This window comes from Mytilus galloprovincialis, chromosome 9 (assembly GCF_965363235.1).
Source record: "Mytilus galloprovincialis chromosome 9, xbMytGall1.hap1.1, whole genome shotgun sequence".
Lineage (NCBI taxonomy): Eukaryota > Metazoa > Mollusca > Bivalvia > Mytilida > Mytilidae > Mytilus > Mytilus galloprovincialis.
In genome coordinates, this window is record NC_134846.1 from 1273750 (window position 1) to 1297770 (window position 24021).

The window sequence follows — 24021 nt, forward strand, 5'->3', positions numbered from 1 at the left end:
GCCAATGGCAGAAACGTCTTGAAAAATTGGTTTATTTATACAATTATAAAAAGTTTGTTCCCTATTGGAATTTTGAAAACAAGGAAATCTCAATCAGTAACAGTTACATCATCTGACATGCAACAAATTGAGATATTCAAAAGGCAGTTTTGCATGTATGTGTCAACCAGAGAGAAATGAAAATGAAAATGCATAATTAAAACATTGGTAGTATTTGATGTAATGATACTATTACACATAGAATTGAGCTCAATAAGTATAAATTCAATTTAAACTTATTAAATAGGTTAAGTTAACATGGTCAAGATTGTATCTGTAGTAAACAGGATTTGTTTAATTACATATTTATTATTTCCTGTATATAAACATTTCTCAAATGTCCTCAAGAAATATACAATAATTACCATACAAGTACAGATGACTTGAAACACCAATTTTCGTAAATCATGTATTTGTAAATAATGGAATTCACTTCATTTACAATTTAATTCCCCAATGTCAATGACATTTTTCATAAAACTAATATGTATGTATATATGGACAGACAGGGTTAAAAAAACAAAGTCTATTATTAATTTCAATGTGACACCCTCTTAGCATGCTTGGTTTAATCAAGACCATAATTCGGAAAGCTACATCAATGTAAGAAGAGTTTCAAAACTGATAAGGACCAAAACAGAACTTGAAGTTAATTTGTCAGCCTTTCTCCCCATAATGAAAAAGACTGAAAAATAACAAGAGTGCACACGCTGAAATGTCTCGCCTTCTATACTAATCATTGATATTATGTTGATAGTCCTAGGTGTAAAGCTTAGCTTTATTACAACTGTCACATAAACTTAACATTAACCAAGATAACTAAACAAAGACCAATGAACCTTGAAAATGAGGTCAAGGTCAGATGAAACATGCCAGGCAGACATGTTCAGCTAACAATGCTTCTATACAACATATATAGTTGACCCATTACTTATAGTTTAAGAAAAATAGACCAAAACACAAAAACTTAACACTGTGCAATGAACCGTGAAAATGAGGTCAGGGTCAAATAAAACCTGCGTGACTGACATAAAGATCATAAAATATTTCCATACACCAAATATAGTTGACCTATGGCATATAGTATTAGATAAAAAGACCAAAACTCAAAAACTTAACTTTGACCACTGAACCATGAAAATGAGGTCAGGGTCACATGACATCTGCCTGCTAGATATGTACACCTTACAATCATTCCATACAACAAATAAAGTAGACCTATTGCATAAAGTATGAGAAAAACAGACCAAAACACAAACATTTAACTATAACCACTGAACCATGAAAATGAGGTCAAGGTCAGATGACACCTGCCAGTTGGGCATGTACACCTTACAGTCCTTCCATACACCGAATATACTAGCCCTATTGCTTATAGTATCTGAGATATGGACTTGACCACCAAAACTTAACCTTGTTCACTGATCCATGAAATGAGGTCGAGGTCAAGTGAAAACTGTCTGACAGACATGAGGACCTTGCAAGGTACGCACATATCAAATATAGTTATCTTATTACTTATAATAAGAGAGAATTCAACATTACAAAAAAATTGAACTTTTTTTTCAAGTGGTCACTGAACCATGAAAATGAGGTCAAGGACATTGGACATGTGACTGACGGAAACTTCGTAACATGAAGCATCTATATACAAAGTATGAAGTATCCGGGTCTTCTACCTTCTAAAATATAAAGCTTTTAAGAAGTGAGCTAACGCCGCCGCCGTAGCCGCCGTAGCCGCCGCCGCCGCCGGATCACTATCCCTATGTCGAGCTTTCTGCAACAAAAGTTGCAGGCTCGACAAAAATCTCAAAACATTTGACTGATCAAAACAATTTCATGTCAAAATGAATTAATATTTTTTAAAACATGTGATATCATCTACATGATATAGAAACCCTACAGCTATTTTTTTAAAAGGTAGGTAAAATGAATACTTGTATATTTATAAAACTCATTTAAACTCAATGTCATACAGTTTCTAGTTACATATATGTACAACAGTATGAGGAATGGTGATCAGGTTAACATAGCTGTATAAGGGATATCGTTATCAATAACATGATTTTTGTCGAGCCTTCGACTTTAGTCGAAAAAGCGAGACTAAGCGATCCTACATTCCGTCGTCGTCGGCGTCGTCAGCGGCGTCAACAAATATTCACTCTGTGGTTAAAGTTTTTGAAATTTTAATAACTTTCTTAAACTATACTGGATTTCTACCAAACTTTGACAGAAGCTTGTTTATGATCATAAGGTAGTATCCAAAAGTAAATTTTGTAAAAATAAAATTCCATTTTTGTCGAGCCTTCGACTTTAGTCGAAAAAGCGAGACTAAGCGATCCTACATTCCGTCGTCGTCGGCGTCGTCGGCGGCGGCGTCCACAAATATTCACTCTGTGGTTAAAGTTTTTGAAATTTTAATAACTTTCTTAAACTATACTGAATTTCTACCAAACTTGGACAGAAGCTTGTTTATGATCATAAGAAAGTATCCAGAAGTAAATTTTGTAAAAATAAAATTCCATTTTTTCCGTATTTTACTTATAAATGGACTTAGTTTTTCTGCGAGGAAACATGACATTCACTCTGTGGTTAAAGTTTTTAAAATTTTGATAACTTTCATAAACTATCCTTGATATGTACCAAACTAGGATAGAAGCTTGTTTATGATCATAAGATAGTATCAAGAAGAAAATGTTGTGAAAATAAATTTCCACTTTTCCGTATTTTACTTATAAATGGACTTAGTTTTTCTGCGAGGAAACATTACATTCACTCTGTGGTTAAAGTTTTTAAAATTTTAATAACTTTCATAAACTATCCTTGATTTGTACCAAACTCGGACAGAAGCTTGTTTATGATCATAAGATAGTATCAAGAAGAAAATTTTGTAAAAATAAATTTCCACTTTTCCGTATTTTACTTATAAATGGACTTAGTTTTTTTGCCAGAAACAAAACATTCACTCTGTGGTTTAAGTTTATAAAATATTTATAATGTTCTTAAACTATCCTGGATTTCTACCAAACTTAGACAAAAGCTTATTTCTGATCATAAGATATTATTCAGAAGTAAATTTTGTAAAAAAAAAATTCACTTTTTCCGTATTTTACTTATAAATGGACTTAGTTTTTCTTCCAGTTAACATTACATACAGTCTGCAGTTAAAGTTTATAAAACATTTATTAGATTCATAAACTATCCTGGATTTTTTTTACCAAACTTGGAAGCTTCTTTCAATCAAAAGACAGTATCGTGAGGGAAATTTTTATTGATGTTTTTCCTCATTTTTGTTGAGTCTGCGATTAACAGAAAAAGTAGGCGAGACACCGGGTTCCGTGGAACCCTTACGAATTTTTTCCGTATTTTACTATAAATGGACTTAGTTTTTTCTGTGAGGAAACAAAACATTCACTCTGTAGTTAAAGTTTTTAGAATTTTAATAACTTTCTCAAACTATCCTGGGTTTGTACTAAACTTGCACAGAAGCTTGTTTATGATCATAAGATAATATCCAGAAGTAAATTTTGAAAAAATAAAATTCCATTTTTTCCATATTTTACTTATAAATGGACTTAGTTTTTTCTGCGGAGAAACATTACATTCACTCTGTGGTTAAAGTTTTTAGAACTTTCTTAAACTATCCTGGGTTTGTACCAAATTTGGACAGAAGCTTGTTTATGATCATAAGATAGTATCCAGAAGTAAATTTTGTAAATAAATAAATCCATTTTTTCCATATTTTACTTTTAAATGGACTTAGTTTTTCTCCAGGGAACCATTACATTCACTCTGTGGTTAAAGTTTTAAAAATTTTAATAACTTTCTTAAACTATCCTGGGTTTGTACCAAACTTGGACAGAAGCTTATTTATGATCATAATATTGTATCCAGAAGTAAAGTTTGTAAAAAGATTACTCAGTTTTTTCTGTAATTTACTTTTAAATGGACTTAGATTTTCTTGCAATCATAAAATAGTACATGTAACAAGAGGAATATTTTTATTGATTTTTTCCCTCATTGTTGTTGAGTCTGCAATTTACAGCAAAAATAGGCGAGACACTGGGTTCCGCGGAACCCTTACAAATTTTTTGTTACTGAAACCTTTTAAATGAATGTCAACATGTATATCTTTATTTGTTTTGATGCACACATGCATGCCAAGTCTCCATGCTGACGACTGTACTTTGACCCATTATGGTTTACTTCTACAAATTGTGACTTGGATGGAGAGTTGTCTCATTATCACTCATACCACATCTTCTTTTATCTATACAGACAATTGTCTTCTTTAAATCTAAATTGAAAATTCCTGAATATCCATCATTTCTTAAAGTGCATCACAACTAGTTAGGACCTGAGCTCTATGGTGTTAGGTTCAGAGGATTTATTCTGCATGTGGTCGTCACTGGTACTATCTATGACCTACCTGACTTCCTGGACTGCTAGTGGCAGTGCTAGCTGGTGATGTGGGACCAGAGCCCTGAAGGTTATAGGCTCCTACAGGAGGTGTTGATACATAGGTTTGAGTTGGTGTACTACCTCTGGAAAAACGATAGAAATCATACTGAATATTGAGACAATAAAATGATATATGCTCTTTCTTAAATGAAATTGTTGAAAATCTAATCCCATGCTTAATTATTAATCAAGGAATTAAAATAAAAATTCATATAGAGTAAAGATGTTCCCCCTATGGGATCACACTGCAGTCATCAGAAAATTCATGCACCAACAAGTTTATGATATTTATAACTTTGAACCAGTTTTAATTCGACCTTCATGGCTATACCATTGAGAACTTGTAGTATGAAAGTACCTGCTATCACCTTCATTGGTCAATTTGGAACTAAAATTATCATACCTAATACTTATGTGTCTGAACCAAAGTTAAATTGTGAAAATAGCAAGTAACAGAGTTTATAACGTTTACACATAGTCTTTCTTATAAAGGTACATTAATACACATAAGTTTCATGTGAATGTACTCTTATAGGACAATCTAGATTTCAATACAAGTGCTCTGTGTTCAATTTTATTTATATTTCAGATACGGAAAAGTATGTCAGGCCTAAATTTTTGACATTTTTATATCCTATTTTGATATATATATTTTATTATATCATACCAGACAAATATGCATGCAAATGAGATGTTCTTTTATTTATAATCACAATGTGTGAAATATTTATTTAAAACCCATAATTTCACTTCTCTACCTTAAAATCATATTTAATCAAAATGCGTGTATTCCTTATATTAGCATATAAAATTGAAATCTTTCTCCAAATTTCAATACTCAAAATAGTATGTATAGCTATAAAAAGGAAGCAGTTTTAGATATCTTTTACAAATTGCAACAAAAATTTACAAACAAAATGTTTTTTTTTTCAATTTTAATTACTTCCCTTTCCCTATAAAATGCCAATTAGCTTATTGTATAATTTCCTTAAATTATGCACATTTACATGTGAACTCTATCCAGTACCTATAGTTTAAAATACTCTATTGAAAAAATAACCTACTTTTAACAAAAAAATAATACAACATAGTGTTCCTATGCTGACATCACTTCAGTGAATGATACATGTACATGTATTTGCTTACAACCATTTATAAAGCAGTATGGAATAAATCTGTGTGTCAAGGATAGATTTACTATTTTTCTGGCTCCTATGTCCTATAAAGTCCATTGTCAGACATAGAATGATAAAATTTGAAGGATAGCACCCATTTAGACATGCAGTGCTTTTTGCAATCAATCCTGTACATAATTTGATTGTATATAAAAATATGATGTTGTATGACTGCCAATGAGACAACTCTCCAGCAAAGACCAAATGAAATAGAAGTTTACAAATAAAAATCACCATGTGGATACCATGGAAAAAACACTTTGATGCTAAAGTGCCTAATTTGTAATTGCTAGCCTTAGTGTAAGTGTTTTATATTCCATCGACCAACAACTGTCAAGATGAATATTAGCAATGTAAATGCTGTTCTTTTAATATACTTTTTTCTTAGTATTTCATTTTATTTGTGTTATCTGTAGTTCATCCCATGTTCTTTCTTTTCAGTTTGCACATAAACATGTCATACTTTTTACACCCAAGTAATTCAATCAATATGTTTATATTCATTTATCTCTGATGTATATTAACTACAATTCAACAATTTGAAACTTATCACTATCAAAATCTTTATTAAAAAATGTTTGAAAGCAATCACAGGAAATAAACTTTCAAACTTCAACATGTTCAAGTTGATGAGGAAATTATTGCCCAATTTGTTTTATTGAATTTGTAATCTATTGTTAGGTCGAAAAAAATAAAAATAACTTTTTGATTTCAAAATATAACTGCAAGCTTAATCAAAGTGTGGATGCAGAGAAATGTTTAACATGTATACTGCGTACTGTTCAAAAATTAATATTTTGATATTAGGTCAAAATCAAACAAAACATGTCAGAAAAAACATCCCTCTTGGATCAAATAAAAGAAATAGACCAATAACACATATAATGCATATATATACTGGCAAATGACTAAAAAGTAATGCTTTGATATGAGGTCAAGGTCAATTGAAACATGTCTGATTAGTATCAATTTTAGTACAATTAACACATAGTCCTGTAAAATATACATATATATACAACTCATCTAAACATATATATATATAGCTTGTCAGAAACTGATCTTATCCTCAATAAATGGCTAAGAAATATGTTTCTGAAGCTGCAACTGGATGTTTTATTTCCTGTAAATATGGAGTTTTTCTGGCTAACAAATTAACTTAGAAAGAAGCATTTAATCACCTCACTTTCTATATCTACAATTACAGCCATCCACCCTATCCATTCTAGTACCAAGCACATGCAAACTATCCAGTTCTTTTTTTTGTCAAGTAAGCTACCAAGAGACTATCTTATTTCTTAAACTTAAAACTCCAATATAGGGCAACAAAAATAAGCACAGAGTATTTTACTTGAGAAATATTTACAGTTGGTCAGCAGATGACCTATTAATGTCCCCTTTAATGGTCAACAACTACTGGAGTAATAAAACAGTAGGTGTAATAACAGTTTCAACACCTGATCGTTATTAAAGTATCTTAATACCTTAAATAACCATGTTAGACCAAATAAATAACGATCTTTCAAGAGGTAGTAAAATTTCTTTGTAAACCAGACTTACTTACCGAGATTATCCTTAACCTTACGTGATTATTTACTTATAATCTTAGTGCAAATAAGGAAAGTTTATGATTTTACAAATACATTATATCAACATACATTTTTAAATGTCTTTAAAGCCATAATTTAAGGAAAGGTGAAATCGCAGTTTAGAAACTTGTGTGACTTGGGCGTACATACAGTGTCATGATATTTTGATCTGTAATCTCTGGTTCAAATAAACAGCAAAAAACTATCTAATTAACTGAAAAGTTCCAGACCAAGAATAAATGAGAAATTCTTATATTTTATACCAAAAAAAAAAAACAGCTCTCTTTCTCTAGCATTAACGGTGAGATGTAGCTGATATTCAATGATAACATAGGCGGATCCAGGGGGGGGAAATTTGGTTAATTATATAGGTAATCACTGAAGTATGACTCGAGCGGGCCCCCCCTTAGGTCAGTCAGCACCCCCCTCCCCCCTAGGAAAAGTTCTGGATCCGCCACTGGTTAATAAATTTGGGATATGAATTGTTTCATATTTTTTCATTGCAAGGTTTTTTTAATAGCTACAGTAGGTTCGCTCCTCAGTTTGCTCTTTGAAGAAGATTTGTAATTTTCACATCTTTGCATTGTAGTTTTTAATGGATAGCTGTCTCATTGGTAATCATACCACATCTTATTATTCTTATGCACAAAAATGTACCAAAGCAAAGAACAACCATTAAGTCCATGGAACACATAAAAGTATCTTCTCAAAATGTCTCATGGCAATTTCTTTATATCCTAGCTGACAGCTTATTAACAGAAGAACAATCCTAATGAATATGACTTTGGAAATAAGAAAGGGTACATGTATAAAGGCTACCTCTTAAAACATTGTCTTTTATCTTGAATATTAATCATCACACAATGAAATTAGTTTTATCTAAAGTGCATCATCAGCATGATTCACTGTATAAACATGTTATAATCTGAACTGCAGTGGGAAAACTTGTTTAAACACTTTATTCTTCATACAAAGACAAATAGGCTAAAATTAAACCAATAAACCTGGCATTTATCTTCTAACCTTCTCTTAATATACTCTTAACGTTACGTCATTAACACAAGATTCTATAATTTCTATGGCATATTTGTATGTACAGGTTCCCTAGAGAATGTATAACATTTACCACCTAGTTGTACATTCTGCAGCCGTACAACTAGTTTCCCTCCCCTTATCGTGCTCTTTGTACCTTTAGCTGACAAAGACAAGAAACATTCAGTATACAAATTTCAATGGACAATTCATGTTAAATTTAGTGTAAATATATTAACTCTATAATCTACATCTAAAACTGTATGAAATGAGTTACAGTGCTTATCCAGTGACCTTTGGGGTATCACAATAGCAATGGCCAAAACAGTTTACCAAATTGCAGTTAGATTTCTTCTCCAACTAACTGATCAACTAGTAAATTATTTTAGCAGATTGCTCAAGTGAAATGTTGTTAGTATGAAGTGAGTGCTGTAAAATCAAAAGTAATACTTACCATCCAGATCCAGTTAGTTGATATCTTTGTCATTTGTTTCAAACACAAAAATGACTTACTATAATATGAGTCACTGAATAAGAAGGTCTAATTTTGACATGGAAACTTCTATCATAAATAGATTTTATAAATAAATAGTTGAAAACATTGTTTTGTAAGTCTATAATTAATAGCTCCGTTTTCCAACAACAAGTTAGTGCATAATTGTAATTTGGATTTTTTTTTCTAAAGCAATTACTTATCTGCTACCATTAAAGGGAAATAATTTACATTACTGAAAATCAGCAAAATGTTGTCACAATTTTTGTCTGACAAATATCAACTTTCCTCATTTAATTTGTTTGTAACATTACTTTTATGATTATTAAACTTTTATCCTCTGTTTTGAAAAGAAACAATGAAATTTATTTTTAAGATGATTAAAATTTTGAAAAAAATTGTAGGCAAAATCAAAAGACAGGTATCATTGATTAATTTTTTAGTGTACAATAACTCAATAAAAATTATTTCCCTTTAATGCCAGCAGATCAGTAATTTGTATAGAAAATATTATACGAATCATAATTACACAAGAACTTTGTCTTAGAAGACAAAGCTATAAAATATACATCTACAAAACAATGGTTTGAACTATTTATTTATAAAATCTATTTATGATAGAAGTTTCCATGTCAAAATTAGACCTTCTTATTCAGTGACTCATACTATAGTAAGCCATTTTTGTGTTTGAAACAAATGATAAAGGTATCAACTAACTGGATCTGGATGGTAAGTATTACTTTTGATTTCACAGCACTCACTTCATACTAACAACATTTCACTTGAGCAATCTGCTAAAACATTTTACCAGTTGATCAGTTAGTTGGAGAAGAAATCTAACTGCAATTTGGTAAACTGTTTTGGCCATTGCTATTGTGATACCCCAAAGGTCACTGGATAAGCACTGTAAGATTCTATGTAAATTTCTTATGTATTTTATATGTATTAGGAAACAGAACTGTCCAGTTATTCCAATTTCAGTCAGATGTTGATTGTTAGGTGCAATGTTATTTGTTTAGGTTAAACTAAAAGAAAACAATATCATATGAACAGTTAAGGGAGAAGTGATCATTAGGGGGAGGGTGGCATTAAATGCCTGCATTTGCATATTACAGTAACTTGACTGTTAGTGTTGCTCTCCACCAACTGCAACTCATTCAAAATTTTGACCAAATTGCAATTTGTTTTATTAAACCAAATTGTTCAACTGGTCAGAATATTGAACAAATTGTTCAGTCAAAATGTGAAAGTGCAAGGTGATAAAATAAAATATACTTACAATCCTATAAGACTTTAACTCCACTTTAATGATGTGTCAAAATTAGTTTATCAGTTTGTATAGTTATATTATAGTCATTTCCATGTTGAAGAGGAACTGTTTATTTTGAATTGCTATAAAATTGTCCAAACTAAGCTTTCATATAGTTTTTCTTTCTAAAAGTATTCTATATTTATAAGAATCAGATATCATTTTAAATAAAACATCATATATTCAGTAAAATATGTGTGAAATAACAATATGCTATTGATAAGTTTTCAGGGGAGATAACCTAAAATATTATTCTTTTCAATAAAGACTTTTTGAAAGCAAAGTTATTATCTCCCCCATGGAAACTTCCTACAAACATATACTGCAATTTTACACATATTTTACCGAATATGAAATATTTTAATTCACATAATGTCTGATTCTTATAAATATAGAATACTTTTAGAAAGAAAAACTATATGAAAGCTTAGTTTGGACAATTTAATAGCAATTCAAAATAAACAGTTCCCCTTCAGCATGGAAATGAATATAATATAACTATACAAACTGATAAACTAATTTTGTCACAACATCATTAAAGTGGAGTTAAAGTCTTATAGGATTGTAAGTATGTTTTATTTTATCACCTTGCACTTTCATGACTTGGCTGTGGTTTTCTACAGCAGTTGGTTCAAATTTCTGACCAGTTGAACAATTTGATTTTATAAAACAAATTGCAATTTGGTCATAATTTTGAAGGAGTTGCAATTGGTGGAGAGTAACACTAACAGTCAAGTCACTGTAACCAACTTTGTAAGTTGTGGGTCAGTCATTTGATTGCTGCCAAAGACGATTAAACCGATTTTTGCTGTTAAATTCAAAATTGCTGTTATGGCAACCAGGAAAATCTTAAACCAGGAAAGGTTAAAAGATGACAGAATCCAAAAAATATTACTCTTGAACTTTTGTAACAGCTAACAGTTGTTAAAAAGATTCTGTAATGCCTCAACATAACTATGCAACCATTGTAAATACAAGAATCATATTTCTGCTGTGCATTAATTAACATCTCAAAACAGCTAACTGATGATTTTTATAATAGAAATTAACCCCTGTGCTAATTGGTTTTAATGGAAAAGAAATGATTAAGTATATAAAGATAGATATAGAAATGAGATTTTCATAATTGACCAACACCTAAAGAAACAGTTTAATTTGTATAATTGTGTAAATCTGTCATTAATGTTCTAAATATGAAATTAACACTATAGTTATTTATTGTAAGTTTTGTTAATTGTGATCAGCTGTTATTCTCCTCAGTGGAATAAAACCCATCACTGCCAAATTCTTGGAACATCTCCAGTTCTCTCTACGAGCAAGTAAGAAGAAAACTGCCAATGGGGCAAAAAATACTTAACTGATAAAATACATATAAATTGTTAGAATTTGATTCCACTAATACTTTCCTACATTAATCAATTGTAAAACAATAAGATATGAAATTATGCCTTACTGATATTTGAATGCTTGGTTATACTGGAAATGATAAACGTTTCTGTTTATGATGGTTTTACCTTTGGGATAAATAACACTGAATGTATAAGAGTCTGAGAGGTGACCTTTAACTTAAAAATAATAAATTTTGGATGGCCAGGGGTCAAAAACTGACTTTTCAATTGAGTTGACCACTAAGGCAGCTTTAGGCATAGACTTGTTTATCTAAACTATAGAGACGCTTGCCCTTGACCTTGGCATTAAACTGTAAGCTTGTACATGGCTCTCTGAAAGTTTGGTTAATACAAATGGCACTAAAGGCATTCCTAACTCTAACTAGCAAATTAAAATAAAGAATGTAATGTAAAAGAACTGCCTATGCAAGTAAACAATAGCTTCCTTAGTCCACAAACCAACAAAATTAGACATTTTAGATTTTTTTGTCCTTTGAATTGGAATTACTAAAATACTAAGAGCTTCACAACATAAACAGGGATTTTCTTAATGGACCAAAGATCATTTAATACCTGTAACAACCAAAATTTAACTAAACCTTCATTTTGTGCTAAAATTCATTGTCAACTAAAATAAAAGTTATCATGAAAAACACAGACACCAACAATGACATGTACATTCATGCAGTTATCATAAAATGTTTGTGTCCACATCTGTTACAACCTATTAGTGAGTAGATCTGTTGATTGATATGAAGACAAAAAGACAAATACATAACAGTCTTAGTGGATTTTGTCATTTCTACCAAGGAGGTTATATTAGAAGGAGAGAGGACGAAAGACGATAATTACACATAAAATGTTACCGACTTTTCTGTAAGTGGGTGTTAATTAGTTGAGATCGACTCTGTCACAGAGGGAGATTTTGGGTTGTCCTAATAACATACCCGAGTAAGAACGGAAACACCCGAGGTGTCATAAACTGACCGGATATACAATTATTGAAATGTTAATCAGATTTTTTGTGAAATGTTTTATTAAGTAATTAAAAATTAAAATTTTATGTTAAAAGTAAACTTATTACCAATAGAAATAAAACGAATATCCGTCTTATTGCCGTCAATGTTAATTTCAACAGTCATAACAGAAAGTCACTTTTACGATGTCCCCGATAAATTCTCTATGTTTCAATTGCAAATATTCCTTCCGGTCGTTACCGGTCACCGTAACTAAAGTACTTTGCATATTCGTATATTTTCTATGATTATTACCTGCCAATTCTCATAAGCAGAAATTGACAGGTGAAGCGAAAATCTTTGTTTAAAGCAATGTAGTGTTGAATAAAAATCGCTCACTAACTTTCCTTTAAACCCTCATAACTTTGTCATTTCTTTATCTTTTTTCACCGTAGACAGACGGTTGATTTTGAAATTGCGCGTCAAATCTTTTTCCAAATCATAAACACCTTTGCACTGCACTGTAACTAAAAATACACCTGAACTTTAATGACTCAGTCACCGATAACAATCACGTGACATATGCGATTTATCTAATAGCCCGAACTACTCGCGGTAACAGCCCGGTACATCAGAGGGCCATGTCAAGTGGGTGATAAACATGTCGGTTTCTTTATATTTTTATCATTTTTCTCTGATCGAACTGCTATCCTGGGGATGCTAATTTTGTATCAAGCAGAGTGTTCACTCTCCTTCTAATATAACCTCCTTGTTTCTACCTATCCACTGTGGATTTGGGCACAGAGTAGTCAAAACATCTAGATGGTCCCCTGTATAAAATAAAAATGCAATTTCTTTTCATTCACAAAAAGGGTATTGAATTTGAACATGCAGAATCTTGTAAAAATGAAAGATTCTTAGCTTGAGATGCCCAATGTTTTTGCATAATCTAAAGTTACCTTCCTCATCATAGAAAAAGTAGGGTGCAATCACAATCCCATTTGAAAAGTAATTAGTACTGATAAATTATAAAATCAGATTTATTTGAAAGATTCCTTATCCAAGTTGAAATTTGTTGTTTAAATATACCCAATCTAACACAAAAATTTGCAGCCTTTGAAAATATTCAATCTGGGTATGATGCACTATTATAAGTGACAGGTAGACATGGCAAAATTCACCTAAGCTGTAGTGTACCACAATAAGATGACAAGAATTTGGCAATTAATGACTTTTCACCACAAGAAGAAGCGCTGCAATGATATGTTCCTAGAAACCACATGATATTCTAGACTTACTTTGTATCTACATACTGGTCTAGGTTTCTTCTGTAAAATATATCAATGTTACATGTACTTTTTATTCAAAGTTTAAAAACTACTTTTTATTAAGAGTTTAACAACTACTTTTTATTAAGAGTTTAACAACTACTTTTTATTAAGAGTTAAACAACTACTTTTTATTAAGAGTTTAACAATTACTTTTTATTAAGAGTTTAACAACTAGTACCTTGAGATGATCATAGCTGATCCTGGTGCATAATCGGCAAAATTAAATACAATCTACCTTTGTAGTCCTTTGTAGAATGAACATGAACTACAAGTTTTTGAAAATAATCTAAATAAAATTGAGAATTGAAATGGGGAATGTGTCAAAGAGACAACATCCTGATCAAAGAGCAGAATACAGCTGCTTTTAAAAATGCATAGATTTTCAGAGGACATTGGGAGGAAATTGGAATATGCAAATATGACAACTTCTAAGTGAAAAATTAATTTTTTGAACATGAAACAAGCATTTTCAAAAGATGTCGTTTACTTAAATTTGCTTGAAAGTCAATAAACTTTGACTGAGTGCTTACTAAAAATAAAACTTATCAATGATAATTTAATAAATCAAGTCACTAAAAATCTAAAATAAAGCTGAAAGAAAACAAAGTGATTAAGTTCTTACATCAGAAAACATGAGAGTATCTATGCAACTATTTTTGATGTAAAACAAATCAGTGATGAAGATGAACTTTGTTTTTACCTGAGAAACAAATATAACTGATGCAGGAATGAAAATAGACGTCATCAGAAAATATTTTGCAGATAAAGTGCTTTCATACAAAAAATGTTATGTTTAACGTAGGAGGCTAAAACGCATCAGCAAAAAAACTTATTTGCAGAAATTAGCATGACTCTTTATAAATACAACATTGTATTTATCTTTTAAGATAATTCGTTAAAACATTATGATTTTATCAAATAGAATATATTGAAATGTTTCATATAGTTTATAGTGTTTAACGTTCTGGGGAGCCATTTAGATAAAAGATCGGGATAAAAGTTTTCAGGGAGGATGCATCTTGGTTATGTATGTTTCAACACACTTCAATATTTCCAAGGTAACAATGGACAACTTGCCAAATACAAAATATTTTTTTCTTTTATATCCAAGTCTTACAATCACACCTACTCAATATTTCCACAAGATGAAATCAGTTTGATTTTTAAATTGAGCTGCCCGAGTCTCAAAAATTAATCAAGGATTACTGCTTATATGAAGCAATCAGAAATGAGAGCTCAGACCAATTTCTTGGATGCATTGAGGGAGAGGGGGGCTTATTTTTTTATACAATTAAAGTTGGTTTGGTTATCTGTTTTTATTAGATATCCCTTAAAGTTGTCCCTACTTTTCAATTTGTACCAGACACCATCAGACCTTAAACATATTGCAAGTTCCTAGGCAAATTTTGGATACAATACTAATAGGCCCTTGCTTTTAGATGCTTGGGGAACAAAATGGGTAAATAAGATGTCTGTAATAATACCTCTCTTCTGCCTAATCACAAGAAGTTTTGATGAACTATCATTTAAAATTTAAAAATACAGACTAAAAAGTCAGAAAAGTTATGAATCATGATTTGCCAGTCCAGTAATTTTAATGGTTGGTTTAACCACAGACAGCCTAATTTATGGTTTTTATCTAACATCTACCTAATAAACAATAACAATGAATGTTAGAAATAAGTCATTTACCTTTAATGAAGGTAATTATAAGGTAGCTTCACACCTGGAGAACAGAAGAAAAAAGTTTAACAAGGCCAAACAAAATATATTTGCTTGTATCTTGTCTCTCCTGACAGAAAAAAAATAGGGCAGGTCTAAACAAACTTAATGACAGAAAAATACTCTAGTATGTAGAAACAAATGTAGTTTAACCAGGCCTTGCGTCCATAAAACTTTCGAACAGTTTTTTTGTACTCTAACTCGATAATCAACCAATCAAAATGCTGGATTTCATGTTTCAAGCAGGATTTTTGTGCTCCAAGCACTGAGCAAAGTTTTATGATGTCAACCCAAATGCAGATAAATTATTTTTAATTAAATATTTTATCTTTAAATAGACTACTGTAATTTCAGAAATTTTTGTGATGTCTTTAATATGGCAAATATTAAAACAAGATATATGTAACAAAAATTAAAGTTAAACTAGGGATGCATGAAACACAACCTAATTGTGTGTTGCCTAATAAGGTTTGAATTGATAATAATAATTGAAAAGGATTTTGTAATGTATTCTACCACTTCTAATGACTTGCCTGAATACTGTGCTTGTTAACCTAATGAAAAAATTTACAAAACAGCTAACTTGGTATGCAAATTAAAGTCCTAAGTTTTCTGTTGTGACGAAAAAAGATTTCTTTTTCTGCAACAGCATGGACAAAGTCAACACTGGACACTAAATTAAACAGATAAAGAAATGTGAAGCATGTTTGATGATATGCATGGATTTTGGTCATTATTGAAAACCCTACAGTGACCTATCATTGCTCTCATTGGCAATCACACCACATCTGCTTATGATTTTATATTCAAGTGTGACAGTCATATCGTTCTTTTATGTTTATATTTATATATTATAAACTTCAATTAAGAAGTAACTAAACCAAAATCATCTTTAATGAGTAATTTGCCATCTTTTGTGGCTGAACAACCACTTGATCATATTTTATTCTTTTGCAGTAAGCAGTTCTGGCAAATCTGACAACCATCTTAAGAACATATAGATTATCAATAACAGTCCTCCCACTTCTTTACACAGTAACATGTGTATCTATTTAGATAAAACGTTTGTATGACTGCCAAGACAATGTTATTTCTGGTACTTTTACAGATCTGCGACTCTGTTTCAATCTTTAACATTTATAAAGCTGATGAGAACCCCTAAAACGTGTCTTGGAATCTCTAGAAACTGTATCATTCTTAAGTTCTTAACAATTTAACAAATTTAAAACCCTTCTATCTATGTATACACCTTATCGCTAATCCCGGGTGACCCGGCCGTTCGAATTTTTGACGCACACAACAATCACTTTTCCATTGTGGCGTCAGATATTTTGCTTTATGACGTCAAAATTTTACGGGAACCTGTGTGATTTCGAGTAATGGCGGACAAATAGCGATAAGGTGTATTACCAGACAAGACATGTTTACACTTGTACCTAAATTCTTGCATCTAACATTAAGTATATACGCAGTTTTGGAGTTTTGCAGTTTTGCAATTTTAACAAATATCTCATAGACAAAAACAAATTTTAGTCATTGTTCAGCAGATTTCATTTAAGCTTAAGAATAAAAGTACAATTTGGTACACATACAGGTACTATTATAACAATTTAAAGTGATAGATAGTACCATTCTTAATAGTTTTGGCTGTACTATCCATTACCAAAAACTTCTTAGAATACATTTGACTGCATAAGCAATTTTTGATTCATCTCAGTTTCAAATAATCAATTTTTCAGATGCCTGTATATCATTAAATTGGTCCTCATTTCATTGTCATAATGATTTGATAAAATGTTCACTTAAATTCTTCTGTATTGATCTCAAAAGTACAGAAAGCTGCAGAGATTATTATCACTGACATCATACAATAAATCTCTGATAATAGACCTTAACCTTAACTTAAAAGTTAACCAAAGTTATTCAAGTGTGGAATGTAGGTTTTAGCAACCTCATTGTTGAATTTTGTCAAGGACATTAATTACAGTAATGCTTAACAAGATTAACTATCCATAAACACGAACACTGTGACAATATTGATCTTTTTCAATAGTACATCAGAAAAGTAGCCTAAATACAAAACTTAAAGGTAATCAAATCAGAATTTGCATATGCATGTATGGATGACAAGAGTAAATCTTTTTACCCTATTAACATTCATTGTTAAAAATCAAAAACTAAAATTCTGAATTAGATTCTGCTGCATGCAGATAACTCTATATGAAAATCTTCAGTCAACAACAACAATTCATTTTAACATGCTTTTAATTTCAAAGCTACATCTTACTTGACTAAGCCATGTTTTTCATTATACATGTACAACATTCTATATTAAACCTTCAACTCTAGTTCATGCTTTGCTAATGGAATATGAACAGATTGTTCTTAATATTTAAGGGGCATAATTTTACTGATATCTATATATTTCTTCTGGAATTTGGAAAGCAAAAATTATTTTTCTTAAATCCCAAGGTAGATTTGCCAAAAACTTAAATGGGTCCTTTATAGAAAATTCATATTAATCTGAGTAAAATACAGATTTTTGATAATATGAATTGTGATCCATGTTTAAAAACTCTACTTATTTGTTTTGTTTTAAATAAAAAAAAAATCTCCCCAAATAGCAAATATATGTTTGCTTTAATAATTATCCAAAGACAGGTAATTAATTTTGTGTGGCTTCAAGACTGTTAAATAAGCAAAGTTTTAACTCTCTATAAAAATCATACTATATAAAGTACAAATTAAATATACTTTTTTAATGTTTACACTGAAAACTTCAGTGAAGTTTCCATGGAAATGACATGAAGTGTTAACATTGTTGAACATGCCATTTTTATTTCAAAATATTCAGGCTGAGCTAATTATAAAACTTAGACCTTCGTTAAAACTGCCAACGAAAGATCAAAGTTTAATAAAAGTGTTATTTTGTAAACTTCTTACTAACAATACTGACTTATGGCCGAAAAATTTTAATGAGTAGATTATCAAAACACCAAGGACCACTTGAAATTTCAGGTGTTTTTTTGTGAGATTCTACTCTTTAATATTCTTTGGTTTAGTTAGTCTCTAAACAAAATGAGTTACTAAATATTCATTCACATTTCATTCATGTACTTACCCGATCAATTTATTTATACCTCTTTTATCTCGAATTCTTGAAAATAGATAATAAAAAGATGATGAAATTTCCTAATTTCTTACATTCGTAAACGATTCATGCATTTACAGGAACAATAAATTGCCATTGACAATACCCTCATTCATGCTGGTCGGACTAAAACACACTTAGTTTGAGTACAAATGATCTCCCTTTACCATCTTCACCTCCAATACATTGACAAACTAGCACATCAGCATGCTATTTCTGAATTTCAATTAAAGGTCAGGACTCTCATTTTTTATGGAGTGATCCCGGACAAAACTTACATAGATATAGGAACATGGGAAGATGTGGTATGAGTGCCAATGAGACAACTCTCCATCCAAATAACAGTCAATATATTCAAACTCACTATTGATTGCTACATTTAGAGGACACTGAACGATAGAGGGAGCTGAATCATTCGAGTAAAGTGATCCCCTACTCAACAGTAGAATTCTGAAATTTTGCTATTTGCTCAATGTAGTCATGATACAGATATTAATGTCTCTCCTATTCTTGTATAACAATTACTGTGGAGAGAAACACTTGACTACAGATTTTCAACCGTAATTTTCTATAAATTCATTGTTTATAATTTTTTCTAAAACATTTTTTTTATACACATAGATTTAGAGCAGCTGTTTTCAATTTCTAATTTATTTGTTCTTCAACTTCTAATTAATTTGCCAATCCAAATGCTTTGATTTGAGTGCCACTAATGAGTCCTGTGTGCTTGACTGGGGGAAATAAACTATAAGCCATGGTAATACCTTTGATGACTTTAAATAGAAACATAGCATACATCAGTCAACCTTTTACAATGAGCAATCTATTTGTTTACTAGCATCAATCCAGTATTCATCCAGTAATTCAACTCTGAGGATGGTAACACCAATCAATTTATAAACTCCTTATAAAATAAGAGAAAAGAAAGAACTTAGTACCATTTGACCAATAGCGGCTGTTTATTTGAAAGGACTCTGTCCTGCAACAGATACATTTAATGTTTGAGATGACAAATTGATACATGTGTACAAGAAACTAACAGGAATGACATGAAAAACAAGATCTATAAGCATTCTCAAATTAAAGTAACTGATAGATTCATTTTGTATATTGTATAAATTCTGTAAATACTGTCAGGGTCTCACTTTTTGCAATAAAAACTTAAGGATAAACATTTGGTTTATGTAGTTGTTTATTAAAAGTTTGAACAAACAGTCATTTGACAGAAAATTTAAAGAAAACTCTTTAAAGCAGATGACCATCTTGAAAAAAAGGACCTTTTGATACACATTGTATCAACTTCCATATAGAGGGGGGGGGGGGGGGGTTACATGTACCTGCCTTGTGTGGGATTTCAGTTAACGGTATTTTTAAAAATAGTATTGCACATGTTAATTAATTGTCCTTAAAAATTTGCACAATTTTCGGACCTCAACCCTTTATCAAATTTTCACTATTTTCAAACTGACATTTAATGTAAAGCTTCCCCAAAATAATTTATTTCTCATATTCATGACCTGTGTATGTACACAAATCATTATTCAATGTTCACAAAATAAGAATTTTTATCATACCCTTTGTTGCTTAGGATTAGAGTTATCAGCGTTTGGCTTGTTTAATTTAAGTGTGTATTTTAAAAGCACTTTGTATGAAGTTTAAATTATATTAAACTTTCCTGCTGTGATTGAGGAATTCGTAGATCTGCTAGACACGTTATTCAACATCTTTTGTTGTATTAAAGTTCATATTTTGGTAACTGGTTTGTCTGTATACAAAGTCAAGTGTTCAATTCTGATACACATGTAAAGGGACTTGTAATACCAGAATTTCCAGCTGTGAAATGATTAGGTCTTAAATGCTGAAAAAAAGAACTCGACCATACAGGTAGAAAAGGGCGGAAGTCGCAAAAACCTACCAGAAACCTTATAATATTAAGTAGGATTTTGATGGTTGTAGGACCTGAATACATCATATGATCTGCATTGGATAAACGTTTACATGTATATGTTTAAGACTTTGATTTACATTGGAACATTCAAACACAAAGAATTAAACAACCAACAATCAATCAATCAAATACCAAATAAATGATGACTTCTGATCTGTTTCGTAGGGTTCTTTTTTATCTCAATTTTTAAACAGTAACAGCTTTAATTAATTTTGAATATAGATTTTTCAATCCAAATATATATTAACAGGTGTATTGATATTCCCATAAAATTGATTAAAATTTGACGCACAGCTCGTATATTGTGCAATTGTACTGGAACCATAAAATACAGCAGTATAACATGTATAAGATGATGCATCATTACTGGATTCCTGTTCTGTCATTCCCTTGTTGCATAATGAATGATCACTTGAGTGAAAATTTACAGTAATATTAAATGTGCAGGGATACAAGGTGAACCATCCAACAAAGTGACAATTTGATAAAGTCTTCAATATTCAATACTACATGTATATATGGAATTGATTTACAACTTGAAATTGTCAATTATTATGATATATTTTATGGATTTTCTTCTTTCCAAGTGACCCCGCAAATACCTTTCTCCAAACAGTTTACAATATCTTAGCCAGGGTGGAGTTTTAATTTGTGATGATTCATGAGTCTGTACAAAAACCTTATTATTTTCCATATCAAAAGATATCTGTTTAATGTACAATGAAACATGCACAGACACAGATTAAGTAGAACACTGACTCTGTTCAATACATTTAATTTTATCATTTATTTATTAAAATTTATCAGACTGTGCAATAAAAAAAATGTGCAAATATGAAAATTTAAAAAAAATAAAAATCACATATTTTACTGTTATTGCAATGAACTTTTAAAACATTATATAGGTATTTAGAAAAAACAAATCTTATATAAGATATAAACGTTGTTGTCCTTGAGAGTGTGTGGGGAAAATATGCTTAAAGTTATTCAAATACATAATTAACAAACGAGAATTAGAGATGTTTCCCTCAGGAAAGACAGGATCATAGCAATAACAGTAACAGAATACATATGTAATACCATATGGTAATTGTATGTACAAATGTACAGCAAATGCATATCTGGGGGTAACTGGGGGCAATTTCCTATTTACATTACCATGATTACCAAGAGAAAGACAAGAGAATATATATACCAGAGCTGAAAATGCAATTTATAGCTTCAAAAGTTGTTTGACCACACGACCAGATGTCTGACAGAAATTGCCTAATAATAACTCTTAAGTTTTTATTTGTAATAATTTGCGTGGATTTCATGGGTAAACTTGAACTATACTAATAAATTCAATTTATCACTGAAGTACAAATTTCTAATATGCTTGAAACCAGTGAGCTGAAGCCCCCCTCCTGATGCAGTATTTTTACACTATGTTAAACTATTGGTGGCTTTCATTTGTTTTTGCTCTTTGGTCGTATTGTTTTCTCTTTGAGAGATTCCCCATTTCAATTCTCAATTATATTCACAAATTCAACAACTGTATAATTTCCTATATCATTGAAAAGTTGCTACCAAGAATCAACAGCCTTTGAACCAGCATTTTTAATTCTGACCAAAAGTCAGCTGACAATGAAATTTGAAGTCAGTATAACCAGCTGGTATTTTGCCTCAAAACATTTAAATATTGTAGATTTCACTGTATAAGAATTCCATCAGGTAAAATTTTGTTTGAATTATTGTCCATAATTAATACAAATTATATATGTTGTTTTTACCTTGAGGTAATTATAAATATGGCATGCAGATAAGTGTATAGGTGAAGCAGATATAAGGCATATTATACATGTTTTATGTAATGTGTCATAACAAAAACAAGGACAATAGTCCAATAGTCCTCTATACCTTCCTACTTTCTAAGAAAAACTAAATTTATCAAAATTAATATTGCTGATTCACGCTCCTTAAGTCAAGATTTTGATGGGGTTGTCTACTTTTTCAATTTATTTTCCTGATTGATGTACCAACTTATTTATCGACATAAAAGGACAGGTTTGGGATAAGAGCTTTACTAGGTCTATATTTTCACTAAAACATATATCCGATTACTACTTACTCACATACAAAAACATAGCCTATGTACATTAAGCACATGAAAATTAAGTAAAATCATTTTTTTTAAATTTATACTTGTATGTAATTGTTTTCTGCACTTTAATTCTAATTTGAGGTATTTTCCTGCCAAAAAGTAAAAAAAAAAAAAAGGATTTACAGCATCAACTGCATGTAATCAGAATGTTTACGTAAGATTATGAAAGTGTGAAAATAGATCTCAATCAGAAATAACATAAAATATGCAGATATATCTACCACTATCAGAAACATGTGCCAAGGAATGCCAAGCCAAAAGTCTAATTATCAGTTCTCTGGCAACAATAACATTCATTACAATGTGAAACAAAACTGTTTAGTAAGAATCAGGAAAGACAATTTCAAGATTCTGGTCTGTTACATGTACATGTATTAGGGATTCATGGCAGAATTTTTTCAGAATTATTTAAAATATGCAGCAACAGGCAACTGGTTACTGACTGACCCCCCTCATCTGCTTCCCTAAATCAAAACAAAACAACACACATGTATTTCTTTTCTGATAATGGCAGTCAGATGGGTCCTGGTGCCAAATATTATGGCCTTCACAAACAGATAATCTACATGAGACAATACAAAAGTTCATTGACTTCCATGATTTAATGGCTAAGAAGGTCGAACTATAATTGACTACGTTGTAGTATGAGGATGAAAAGTAGAAAAGGGGTAACATCAGGTGGAGAGAAATTCAATTTAACAGTACATGTTTTACATAAACAGTATGTCCCAGTCCCTCCTATACTTTGTTGAAAAGAGATGCAATTCATAATTCTTTATAGATAAATAAGGAGCAGTGGTTTGAGTGCCAATAAGACATCTATCCACCAAAGTTAAATGAAGTGAATATAAGTTATAACAGGCAACCATACAGCCCTCAATAATGAGAAAAGCCCATACTTTGCTCATCATTAAAGTAACTTATCTTATCTAGACATGTACAAATTTACATCCCCAGTTATCAAAACAAATTTCCCTGGTGGTCCATAAAGAAAATCTGATGGTCTTCACTTTTATTTCTATTGCATAGATACCAAAATTGTGTACGTCATTTGCAAAATTTTGGTGGTCCTTTGTGAAACTACATCAATAGTCTCATCTTATGAAAAACAAAGCTATAAAGAGCTACAAGATCTTTATACTACATGTATTACGTAGGTGATGTATTTATCATTATGCCTATCCTAATCATTTGTGAAATTTTTTAAGTCATACTTTGAAACAATTAAATATACATAATTAATTAAAACTATTTGTCTCCAAGAAATCTATGCATAATCTGCACCAA

General features: G+C 30.8%; 1 protein-coding gene across 17 annotated transcripts in view; it reads right to left on the reverse strand.

Annotated features, from left to right (window-relative positions):
* Positions 1 to 24021, reverse strand: part of LOC143044208 (PDZ and LIM domain protein 7-like) — a 58604-nt gene that overhangs the window by 29808 nt on the left and 4775 nt on the right. For 14 of the 17 annotated variants that reach the window (XM_076216121.1, XM_076216115.1, XM_076216114.1 and 11 more), the window contains exons 3-4: positions 18614 to 18649; positions 4469 to 4583 (exon numbers count right to left, since the gene is read on the reverse strand). In XM_076216121.1, coding sequence (XP_076072236.1) covers positions 4469 to 4583; positions 18614 to 18649 — 151 coding nt within the window. Of the gene's footprint in view, positions 1 to 4468; positions 4584 to 13737; positions 13768 to 18613; positions 18650 to 24021 lie in introns of all 17 variants that reach the window. The other 3 variants (XM_076216120.1, XM_076216119.1, XM_076216116.1) reach the window with 2 other exon arrangements.